The sequence below is a fragment of the Prionailurus bengalensis genome, chromosome D2 (genome assembly GCF_016509475.1).
Source record: "Prionailurus bengalensis isolate Pbe53 chromosome D2, Fcat_Pben_1.1_paternal_pri, whole genome shotgun sequence".
Classification (NCBI taxonomy): Eukaryota; Metazoa; Chordata; class Mammalia; order Carnivora; family Felidae; genus Prionailurus; species Prionailurus bengalensis.
In genome coordinates, this window is record NC_057351.1 from 13,155,381 (window position 1) to 13,168,544 (window position 13,164).

The 13,164-nt window shown below is 39.4% G+C and overlaps 1 protein-coding gene across 2 annotated transcripts in view; it reads right to left on the reverse strand.

Moving 5' to 3' along the window:
• Positions 1-13,164, reverse strand: part of TBCE (tubulin folding cofactor E) — a 92,338-nt gene that overhangs the window by 31,425 nt on the left and 47,749 nt on the right. The window contains exon 3 of one of the 2 annotated variants that reach the window (XM_043596258.1): positions 8,372-8,456. The exons of the other annotated variant lie outside the window; for it this stretch is intronic. Within the exon in view, the coding sequence (XP_043452193.1) occupies positions 8,372-8,456 (85 nt within the window). The remainder of the gene's footprint in view (positions 1-8,371; positions 8,457-13,164) is intronic. 2 annotated transcript variants of the gene reach the window in all.

Here is a 13,164-nt window from a genome sequence, read left to right on the forward strand (position 1 = left end):
CACAACAGAAGCAGTATTATCGAAAATAAAACATTTATGGAACTGTATAACATTTTCAATAAAATATTATGGTTGAAACAAATGCTTCAATAAAATATTATGGTGCTTTTTCTGAAGTAAATTGCAGAGATCGCTTTTGGATTATCTCCTTGCGTTTTCTGTCAGGGCAGCACACAAAGAGATCTTGTGTTTACTGCCAAATAAATGCTACTAATGGTAAACATCTCATGCGCACAAAGCTGAACGAAGCCCCAAGATGTAGTCAGGTGTTGAAATAACTCCAGACAGTTTAGGATAATAGTTTATATATCTCAGTCTATCTAAATGTGTACAAACAAGTAGGTTTTGCATCTAAGTGACAGTTACGAGAATCTCACATTTATAAAACAGGTTTTAATTTACAAACTAGTGAAATCTGACATTCTAATGAAATGAAAGTATGAAATTTATCAAATAGTACTGGTTTGCCTTAAAGGAGTAACATGGGGGGGGGTGGAAATGGAGGAAGATTTATCTTTTTTCTGTTTTTTGGAAGATCTATTTTTCAAACATTATGTGACTTAAATGAAAAAATAATCCTAGTGGCAGTAATCAAATGAGAAAAAAAAAATAATAAAAGGCACCCAAATTGGTAAGACAGAAATAAAACTGTCACTATTTGCAGACGACATGATACTATATATAGAAAACCCTAGAGAATCCACCAAAAAAACTATTAGAATAAATCAATTCAGTAAAGCTGTAGGATACAAAATTAATACACAGAAATCTATTATGTTTCTATACACTAATAATGAAGTAGCAGAAAGAGAAATCAAGAAAATGATCCCATTTACTTGTACACGCAATTACCTAGGAACAAATGTAACCAAGGAGTGAAAGACTTTTACTCTGAAAACTGTAAGACACTGATGAAAGAAATTTAAGAGAACACAAACAAATGGCAAGATATCCCACGCTCATGAATTGGAATAATAATGTTGAGATGTCCATACTACCCAAAGCAATTGACAGATTCAATACAATCCCTATCAAAGGACTGTCAGCAGCACTACACAGAACTAGAACAAACAATCCTAAAATTTGTATGGAAGCACAGAAGACCCAGAATAGCCAAAAGCAATTCTGAGAAAGAAGAACAAAGTGGATGTATCACAATCCCAAATTTCAAGCTACACTATAAAGCTGAAGTAATCAAAAACAATAAGGTATTGGCACAGAACACATAAATCAGTGGAACAGAATAGAGAACCCGGGGCGGGGGGGAGGGGGGGGGCAGAAGGGGGACCTCTATGACATAGGAGGCAAGAATACAATGGGGAAAGAGCAGTCTTTCAATAAATGATGTTGAGAAAACCGGACAGCTACATCCAAGAGTGAAACAGGACCACTTTCTTACACAGTGTGCAAAAATAAATTCAAAATGGATTAAAGACCTAAATGTAAGGCCTGAAACCATTAAACTCCTAAAAGGAACATAGGCAGTAATCTCTTTAACAAGATTTTTCTGGATATGTCTCCTCAGATAAGGGAAACAAAAGCAAAAATAAACTATTGGGACAACACCAAACTAAGAAGCGTTTGCTCAGGAAGGAACCCATCAACAAAACAAAAAGGCAGGGGACCTGGATGGCTCAGTTGGTGAAGCATGCAATTCTTGATCTCGCAGTTGTGAGTTCAAGCCCCACAGTGGGTGCAGAGATTACTTGAAAACAAAGTCTTAAAAACAAAAAGAAAGGAGAAGGCAACCCACTGAATGGGAGAAGATATTTGCAAATGACATATTCATTAAGGAGTTAATATCCAGAATGCATAAAAAACATACAACTCAACATTAAGAAAAAACAAATAATCCAACTAAAAGATGGGTAGAGGACTTGAATAGACATTTTTCCAAAGAAGACACACAAAGGCCAACAGACACATACGAAGACACTCAGCATCACTAATCCTCAGGCAATGAAAACCAAAACCATAAGGAGACACCAGTCAGAACAGCTACCACCAAAAAGGCACTAAGTAGGTGTAGGCAAGGATGTGGGGAAAAGGGAACCCCTGTACACTGTTGATGTGAATGTAAATTCATGTAGCCACTAAGGAAAACAGTACGGAGGTTCCTCAAAAAACTAAAAATTGAAATACCAGGGGTTGCTGGGTGGCTCTGTTAAGCATCTGACTCTTGATCTCAGCTCGGGTCTTAATCACAAAGTCGTGAGTTGAAGCCCTATGTTGGGCTTTTAAGTTGGCATGAAGCCTACTTAAAAAAAAAAAAAAAAAAGAAAAAAGAAACAAAAGGAAATACCATACAATCCAGCAATTCCACTGCTGAGTAATTACCCAAAGAAAACAAAAAACACTAATTGAAACACACATATGCATCCCTATGTTTATTGCAGCATTATTTAAAATAGTGAAGATACAGATGCAACCTAAGTGTCCATCCATAGATGAATCCAAAAGAAAGATGTGGTGTAGACAGACATACAAATACACAATGGGATATTTACTCGGCCATAAAAAGACTGCAATCTTGCCATTCACGACAACACAAATAACACTACGTGTTCACGACAACACCGTAAAGGGGATTGTGCTAAGTGAAATATGTCCGACAGAGGAAGACAAACACCGTATGATTCCACTTATATGTGGGATCTAAAAAACAAATGAACAAACAAAATAAGAACAGACTCCTAAACACAGGGAACTGGTGGTTACCAGAGTGGGGAGGAAGGTAGGGATAAGCGTAACAGGAGAAGGGGATGAAGAGGTACAAACTTCCAGTTAAAAACAGGTCACGGGGGTGACAAGTACAGTATAGGGAATATAGTCAATACTATTGTAGCAATAATACATGCTACATGCATGCGTCTGTAGGGTGACAGTGACTGCGCTTATTGTGGCGAGCGCTTGATTGACAGCATCGTCAAACGCAATGTTGTACACCCAAAACCAACAAAACACTACATGTCAACTATACATCAACAACAAAATACATGAAAAAGCATAAGCACGCAAGTTTAAAAACTAGCACAGTTATAATAAATGATAAAACAACAATGCAAAACAAATACCATGGTTTTCCTTTTTGTTCTTAAAAATCTACACTTTTTAAACAGTGGTAATGAATCATTCAAGAAGAAATCTTTATTACGCTTTAGTTCGGCTGCAGGCAGATGAAAGGAGTTGGAATGGTATGTATTAGGTAGTTGCAAAGTAGATGCTGTGCCCTTTACAGATCAAAGGGTAACATCAAAGATCAGTCTCCTCTGGCACATTCCTGGAGGGTTTCTCAGAAAACAAAACGGCCCCACAAATAATGAAAAATGCCAGTTGAATGAGTGCCCACCAGTAATAATAAATCTCCAAAAATAAACTATTAATTTACATAGACTCCACAGAGATTCTAGATTAATATGGAGATGTTGCAACCCAACACCAAAATTCTGAACCCTGTCCAAAGAGAAAAACATATGGGGAAGGAGCAGAAGGAGGAGGGTCCAAACGTTTTACTCATTAGCATTCAGCGTGTTCCAGTGCCTTCCTCTTCCTGCCCACCAAGTACAGATGATGCTAACAAAAGGACATCCTGATCATGGCCCTGGTAGAAGTGGAGACTCCCACAAACCCCTGTAATCGAGGCTCAACCTGTACCATTATCCCCAACGGGTAAATTCAGAATTTGAATTTCACCATGCATTTTGCATATTTATTACCTGCATCTGGCAATCTTCAAAGGTAAAGGATCCTCAAGAGATTACAAAATTCTCCATAGGAAGCATTTTCTCATTGGGGATTTAGATGCTGCATCCTGAAAGGCTGGGTCCCTGGGGAGACTCCAAACAATGTTGTTGATCTTCATAACCTATTTGCTGCAGGCATGTTTAGAGCCTTTCAGGCAAGCTCGCAGAACTAACTGTTCAATTTCACTCAACTATGTATATTGCTGTATGTGAGAAGTGACCTGGCGAACTCATGTTCCCAATGGAAAAACACTCGGTTAGCTAAGCATCTTTTTGTAGACTGCTCCTGAGCGATGCAATTTTTATTTTGCCCTGATTTATGGGAGTCTTCCAAGTATGAAATTCCTCTCTTCTTCATCTTTTGCAAGCCATCAGTACATTTAGTGACTTTTTAAAAAAATTCTTGCGACACTTTATACCACACCAGGGAAGTAGTTTAGTCGGATCCGTTAATGCCATCGCAAGAACCTCAAAATGCTTTACAACAATCTTTACGACAATCTTTATGGCACACACAGGATGAGTTCATCAAGATTCTATTTTGTAAGTTATCCAGGATTGTGCACAAAGTCTAAACAGTGTGTTTCCTCTGATGTCAGGTGTTAGATTCCATTCACTGGTGCCAAAGAAAAGTCACATTTTTATTTTTTAAGATTTTATTTTTGAGTAATCTCTACACCCAAAGTGGGGCTCAAACTTACAACCCGAGATCAAGAGTTGCATGCTCCACCAACTGAACCAGCCAGGTGCCACAAAAAGTCACACTTCAAGATTTCTTGCTCACCAGAAAAATTAGGTAACTGCTTGGAAAGAGCGCATTTTAGGGGCGCCTGGGTGGTGCAGTTGGTTAAGCGTCCGACTTCAGCCAGGCCACGATCTCGCGGTCCGTGAGTTCGAGCCCTGCGTCGGGCTCTGGGCTGATAGCTCGGAGCCTGGAGCCTGTTTCCGATTCTGTGTCTCCCTCTCTCTCTGCCCCTCCCCCGTTCATGCTCTGTCTCTCTCTGTCCCAAAAATAAATAAACGTTGAAAAAAAAAAAAAAAAGAAAGAAAGAAAGAGGGCATTTTAAATAAAATCTGAGCAGTGGAATGCTGTCCCACACAGTTCTGTTTACAGTATACTCTCTAGGTTGAAAGAAAAAACTGGAAATCACTGCTATCTAAGGGACAAGGTGCAGAGAACATCAAGGTTCATCACCTTAATTGAATGCCTCTACTCCCCAAGAAACAAGAGATGGAGAACAGCACCCAGGAAAGGGCTGTTGACCGGTTCATAGCACAAATTCTAGGAGAAACCTGTAAACTAATATTAACTGGTAGTATCCCAAATATTTATTATGGGTAATAGCTCAGGAGATCAGCATATTTACTGCAGGTTATATCAGAGATCAGGCTACAACTACAGAGTGACATGAAATGATCAAAACCCAGCCTTAGGAGGCGATCTGGTCCACTCCCTAATCCTCTTCTGACACTGTCACGCCAACTACTGGGGTGGGGAAAAAACCCCACAGAACGATCTTATTTTTAGAGGCCTCCAATGAAGAGAAATCCACAGCCAGGATCTCATCAGCTCAACTAAAATGCTATCCTCATAACCCATTGCCATATTTGGTCATCAGTAAAAAATATTAATGACACCTGTCATAACAATCTCAGAGAGTCAGAATAAGGATCAAATGTGATAAAATATGGCAACACTATAAACTATCTGTACAAATGTTTATTCCCTGGGTTATAGTGAAACCCATATTCTTCCGTCAGGTGATTATTAAAGGAGAGATTAGACCCTGGCAAATGTTATTCCACTTTACAGTGGAGTCTCATGAGATTAAGGTGAGCCGAGCTGGTCGTGGGAAAATCTACTGAGAACGACGTGTGCCATGAGTCAGGCCTTGAGAACGACACGGTCTCTTCTAAAAATCTGTCGTCGAGGGGCAGGACCTTACTCTGAACAGCAGAGCGTCAGTCATCCTACCAACCTGATGCTGGGGACGCGCACCAGAGCTCACCAAAATCCACTTCATACATCCTGACATCTTGCTTAAAATGCAAAGGCAGCAAACTTTTAGAAGATTTGAAGTTCACCATGCATTTTGTATACTTACTACCCGCATCTGGCAATCTTACTCAAAGGTAAAGAGTTCTCAAGAGATTACAAAATTCTCCATAGGAAGCATTTTTCTCCTTGGGGATTTAGAGGCTGCATCCTGGGAAAGGCTGGGTCCCTGGGGACACTCCAAAAAATGTTGTTGATCCTCATAACCTATTTACTGCAGGCATGTTTAGAGCCTTTCAGACAAGTTCGCAGAACTAACTGTTCAATTTCACTTGACTATGTATATTGCCGTATGTGCCAGAGCACCTCTCTCCATTGTTATATATGCAACACTAGCAGTCCCCCGATATTAACCCAGGCTTCTGAAGAGAGAAGGACCCGAGTTCTGCTAGAATACGATGGTCTGGGACTCATTTTTCTTGTCAAAAACACGTACACTACCATTTTGCCATTTACCGTAATATTTCACACGCTTATCATGAGAAAATTTGTGATCTGACAACTTAAAATTGCCTCAGCTTCATGAAAATAATGTCTAAACATAAAGAAAAACGTTTACTGTGGTAAAATACTTGTCATTATGACTTTCCAAGTAGAATTTGAAATATAAAAAAAGACTGCAACGAATTTGACAGGGAAGAAGCACATATGACATATTAGGACAAGATCTGAATTAGCTCAATAACAAATAACATGTAACATAATCTGTTTTGTCTGATGCAGAGATTCTAAGATATTGGTATAAGCTTTATTAGTCATGTTCTAATTATACCAATATAAACATTAACAACTATACAGATCATTCCTTCACTCTAGGCAAGTGGTTCTCTACCACATCAGATCCAATGCTCCTCTCTGTACTGCCCAATAAATATCCTGAAATGGAATTCATAATTAACATTATCTACCCATATAGGGCTTTAAAGTCAACAAAAGGCTCATTTCAATGAAACGAAAGAAAAGTAGTTTATAGTAAGAGAAATGTCTGCAAATGCTCAGGCATGACTACACTAGAAGACATAATGAAATCAGGAAATGCTGCTCCAAGGGTAAGATTCCAAACACTGAGCCCATGTCCTTGAACCGAGGCCTCTTATCAGCACTTCAGGCAAATCCTAGATCTTCCAGGACCAACAGAACCCTTGATTTCTATACTCAGAATAACTAAGACTGCAAATATCACTCTACCTAAAGACCACGAAGGACCATGCAGGCATGGCTCAGGTGGGTGAGGGAGCAACAGGCCAGGGTAAGAAATTTCTATTTCCACACCTCCCTAAACATATCCTCCATGAACTCTTTTTTTTTTTTTTTTAAGTTTATTTATTTATTTTGAGAGATAGAACACAACAGGGCAGAGGCAGAGAGACGGAGAGAGAGAATCCCAAGCAGGCTCTGTACCATCAGCACAGAGCCCGACATAGGGCTCGATCTCACAAACCATGAAATCATGGACCTGAGCTGAAACCCAGAGTCACACACTTAAACGACTAAGCCACCCGGGCATCCCACCCTGCCCCCGCCTCCATGAACTCTTGACAGATTCTGAGCTGGCCTCATTCCAGGTTTGCAATCACAACTGGCCTCCAAGGACATGCTGATTCTTCTATCCTGATATTCTAAAATTACAGACTGGTAGGCCGGGGAATTTTGCTATTATCTAATTTCAGATCTAATTTTGCTATATATCTAATATACAGACTGGTAGGCCGTATTTTGCTATTATCTAATTTCAATCCCCATTTTAGAGGTTAATAAATTTAGTGCTGTTTGGGGTCATAAAGACTGTTAAGAACAGAGTTAGAGGCCTCTTGATTTCCAGGCCAGGACTGTGTTCACTGTACCACATTTAAGGAAAAATAAGCTTAATGTTAAGAGATCTTTTTGAGAACAGAAACCTAAAGAAAACAAACAAAAATTTAAAAGATTCTGCCTGAAATCACCCCACCATCTTTTTCAAAGCGTCATGCAGCTTCTCTGAAATCAAGCAGTTAAAAATATTAATAGACATGCAATATAAGGTGTAACTCTTTCCATAATATAGTCTTTTTTAATGGTGGCCTAGCATTCTACCCTTCGGATGTTCTGTATTTTGTTCAAACTGCTTCTTACTAGATATCTAAGCTATTTTCTTTTTTACTACTCACTTAGTGGACTCACTTGTTAATGAATTGATGAGAAATGTTTATATTTATCCACTTAAAAAAAATCTGTTGGGGCGCCTGGGTGGCTCAGTCGGTTAAGTGTCCAACTCTTGGTTTCAGTTCAGATCATGATCTCATGGTCATGAGATCGAGCCCTACCTCAGGCTCTGCACTGACAGTGCAGATTCTTGGGATTCTCTCTCTCCCTCTCTGCCCCTCCCCTGCTCTCTTCATCTCTCTCTCAAATAAATATTAAACACTAACAAAAAAAAAGTTGTACAAATAGAATTGTTTGTTTTTAGAACACATCAAATTCTACATTGTAACTACCCACCCCCAAAGCCAAACATTTCCTCTTCTCCACCTCCCTTTATTCAAATCTTAAATATTATCCCAAATAACCATGCAAATTCATCATGACAAATTACCTGCATTTAAAATACACAATCCCTTCATGGCTTCCATCATGCTTTCCTCTCGCGGGATTGTCCCATTCCACTCCTAGCCAGAGTCCTAGCAGAATAAGAGAAACCAGGTAAGCAATAAGGGATGACAGAGATCATTAACACTCCTTTTTTCTGCAAGCCAATATAGTTTGCGCCAGAAACCGTATCGCACAGACACTACTGGGGGAGAAAAGTATCTTTGGAAAAGGACAAGCTAACCTCAGGGCCGGGACTGCAAATCAGCAGATACAATGGCATGTTTGGTTCAAAAGCCGACAAAAATTACAACTGCAGGAAACAACAAATTTACTAAGCACTTACTGAATGCCAGAAACTTTCTTTGCATTTTCTCATTGGTATCCTTACAACAGACATTTCAGCTTTGTAAAGCAGATTCTTCTTCTTACCTTCTTTTTACCAGTTCCCAAGCAAATACACAAGTTTTTTTTTAGTCCTGGTCTAGTAATCTGCTTTTCACAAAATAAAAAAATCTATATGTAAAGGGTCTTCTTAGTCAACATAGGTAAAATAACTTGCCCGAAGTCAGACATCTTCAAAACCAGATCATGCTAACTCTAGAAGCCAATTCTTACCCATCACACTGTGCTGTGTATAACTCACACCTTATATTTGTATAGCACCTTACAGTTTCCAGAGCATTTTCTTTCCTTTCCCTCCTCCCTTCCACACCAGATACAGCACGGTGCTAGGTGCAAAAGACAGAGAGTTTCACTTCTGGATCAGCCTTCTTGGTGAAAAATAGAAAAGCTAGATAAACTATTTTTTTACAGCACACTTTTAATTTTTTTTTAATGTTTATTCATTTTTTTTTTTTGAAAGAGGGAGACAGACAGACAGAGGCACAGTACAAGTCGGGGAGGGGGAGAGAGAGAGGAAGACACAGAATCCAAAGCAGGGTCCAGGCTCTGAGCTGTCAGCACAGAGCCTGATGCGGGGTTTGAACCCATGAACTGTGAGATCATGACCTGAGCCAAAGTTGGATACTTAACCAACTGAACCACCCAGGCACCCCTAGATAAACTATTTTCAAAAATAATTTTACATATCGGAGCACTTCGGTGGCTCAGTCAGTTAAATGTCCAACTCCTGATTTTGGCTATATAAAATGAAGAGTTCCAGGGGCACCTGGGTGGATCAATCAGTTAAGGGTCAGACTTAGCTCAGGTCATGATCTAATGGTTTGTAAGTTCGAGCCCCACATTAGGGCTCTCTGCTATCAGTGCAGAGCCCACTTCAGATCCCTCTGTATCCCCCACCCCGCCCCACCCTTCACTCACTCACACTCTCTCTCCCCCTCACTCTCTCAAGGAGTAAAAAATTTTTTTTGATTAAAAAAAAAAATGAAGAGCTCCAAATAAATAGTAATGATGGATGCACAATGATGTGAATGTACTTAATACCACTGAACTGTACTTAAAAATGGTTAAAAAGGGGGTGCCTGGTGGCTGAGTCAGTTGAGCATCTGACTCTTGGTTATGGCTCAGGTCATGATCCCAGGGTCATGGGATCGAGCCCCACATCAGACTTTGCAATGAATGTGGAGTCTGCTTGGGATTCTCTCTCTCCCACACTCTGTCCCTCTCTCCCACTCATGCCCTTTCTCAAAAATAAATAATAAAAACTAATGGTTAAAATGGTTAGTTTGGTCATGTACATTTACTACAATTAAAAAAATATGTATACATATAAAATATCTCTTTGTAAACACCAGAGAGCTACTAAGGCAGTGAAGAATTACAAGGCTGATGTGGAGAAGAGGGAAACCCAAAGAGCTGAACTAATAAGCATGTAGAGCAATCTTTTCCCCTTGAGGCATCTGATAATTCTGATAGAAGAAGTTAAAGAGCTGAACAGACCTTTGGACAGATTTCAGGGGCTAAGAAATCAATATTGAAAATCACAGCCTCCCAGGGAAGGTGAAAGTTGCCGAGAAACTCTCTAGGATTTGTACTGGGCTCAAAATGTCTTCATTCTAAGAGTAAGGAGGAATCAACTCTAAATAAACTAGCCCTTGTAGGGATTAACGGCCAACTTCAAATAATCTCATTCTCAGATACGTTTAAAGTGATCTGGGATTGCTACTGACCCTAGCTACATGCCAGAGCAAATTTCAGTCCTCTCTGGAGGAAGATAACACTATTGTAAAGCTCAAATTATAAGTTTTCATAATAATTTCTGGCACTTAAAAAATACCTAAGAAAAAGACAAAGACATACAAAAAGACAAAGACTATGCGACTGAGAACCAACGAAAACAACAGCCAACAATAAACAGATTAATCAGGCATCTGCATGGTGGAGTTTTAACTGTATTTAATATTTGCAAGAAAAGCTTGAGAATTTTGCAGAAAAGTTTAAAACTCTATTTTTTAGAATCCTAAGTAAAACTCCAGAACTGAAAAACACAATTCAAATTATAATCTAATGGATGGAGTTTTCAAATAGATTATCCTAGGGGCACCTGGATGGCTCAGTGGGTTGAATGTCTGACTCTTGGTTGGGGCTCAGGTCATGATCTCAGTTTTGTGGGTTTGAGCCCCCACATCGGGCTCTGCACTGGCAGCATAGAGCCTGCTTGAGGTTCTCTCTCTCCCTCCCCAACTCGTGCTGTCTGTCTTCCTCAAAATAAATAAACCCAAGAAGTTAAAAATAAAAATAAAATATATTATATCATACATTATTAAAAAACAGTTCAGAAAAAATATAGAGAATGAAGCCTAGTGATAAGGGATGAAAAACAAGGGCTAGAGTGAAAGAGACCTAAGGGCATAATGAAAAGGTCTACTACATATATAACTGAAGTCCCAAAAAGAGAGGAGAGATTGTGGAAGAAGTAATCTTTGAAGAAATGATGACTGATAATATTATAAAGCTAAAGAAAGCCATTAAGCCACAGACGCAAGAAGCTCAAAAAACACCAAAGTACAAATGCAAAGAAAACCACACCCAAGCACATTAGGATACAATTGCCATACACCAAAGACAAAGAGAAAAATCCTAAAACAGCTGGGGGTGGGGGAGAGGAAACAGATTACCATCAAAGGAAAACAACCAGATCAACAGCTGACTTCCTTGTAAAGACAGTAAAAGCCAGAAGACAAATGAATGATTCAAAACACTGAAAGAAAGTAACTGGTGATCTGGAGCACTGTAATTGGTGAAAATATCCCTCAAAAAGTGAAAGTGCACAAGGGGCCCTGAAAAGCCAAAACAATCTTGAAGTACAAAGTCAGAGGACACACTTTCCAGTTTCAAACTTACTATGAAGCTACCATAATCAAAACAATGTGCTGGCATAAGGATAGATGACATACAGACCAATGGAATAGAATTTCGAGACCAGAAGTGAACCCATAAATGGTCAACTGATTTTTTACAAAAATGCCTAGTCAATGGGGAAACGACAATCTCTTCAACAAATCGTGCTGAGGCAGCTAGATATCCTCACACCAAAGAAAAAATGTGGACCCCTACCTCACATCATAGGACCCACATAGATCGCTAATATAAGGGCTAAACTCATATAACACTTGGAAGAAAGCTTAGAGATAACTCTTCATGACCATGGATTTGGCAATGGATTCTTAGAATACCAAAGCACAAGTGACAAAAGAAATATAGATAAATTGGACCTCACAAAAATTAAACACTTATTTGCAAAGGACATGATCAATAATGTGAAAAGACAACCTACAGAATGGGAGAAAATATTTACAAATAACTCATCTGATATGGGCTTAATATCTAGAATATAAAACAACACCTAAAATTTGATAACAAAAAGACAAGCCAACTGATTGTAGTTTTGGTTTGCATTTCTCTGGTGGTAAGTGATGAGGAACATCTCTTCATGTGTCTGTGGGCCATCTGCATGTCTCACACCTGTCAAAAAGGTTAAAATAAAAAACACAAAAGGTGCGCCTGGGTGGCTCGGTCGGTTAAGCGGCCAACTTCAGCTCAGGTCACGATCTCTAGGTTTGAGAGTTCAGGCCCCACGTCAGGCTCTGTGCTGACAACTCAGGCCCCACGTCAGGCTCTGTGCTGACAGCTCAGAGCCTGGAGCCTGCTTTGGATTCTGTGTCTCCCTCTGCCCCTTCCCCGTTTGTGCTCTCTCTCTCAAAAATAAACATAAAAATTAAAAAAAAAACACACAAAAAACAACAGATGTTGGTGAGGATGTAGAGAAAAAGGAAAACTCTTGCACTGTTGGTGGGAATGCAAATTAGTACGGCTATGTGGAAGACAGTATGGAGGTTCCTCAAAAAGTTCTAAATAGAACTACCCAGCAATCACGCTACTGGGTATTTACCCAAAGAATACAAAAACACTATTCAAAGGGATACATACATCCCTATGTTTATAGCAGCATTCTTTATAATAGCCAAGATATGGAAGCAGACCAATTGTCCATTGACTGATGAAGGGATAAAGATGTGGTATATATACACGATGGAGTATTATTCACCCATAAAAAAGAATGAAATCTTGCCATTTGCAATGGTATGGTTGGAGCTAGAGAGTGTAACGCTAAGCAAAATAAGTCAGAGAAAGACAAATACCATATGATTTCGTGGAATTTAAGAAACAAAATAAGCAAAGGGGAAAAAGAGACAGAGACAGATCAAGAAACAGACCCTTAACTATAGAGAACTGATAGTTACAGAGGGAAGGTGGGAGGGGGAAATGGGTGAAATAGCAGAGGAGCACTGGGTGATGTACGAAATTGTACACCTGAGAGTAATACAACACTATGTG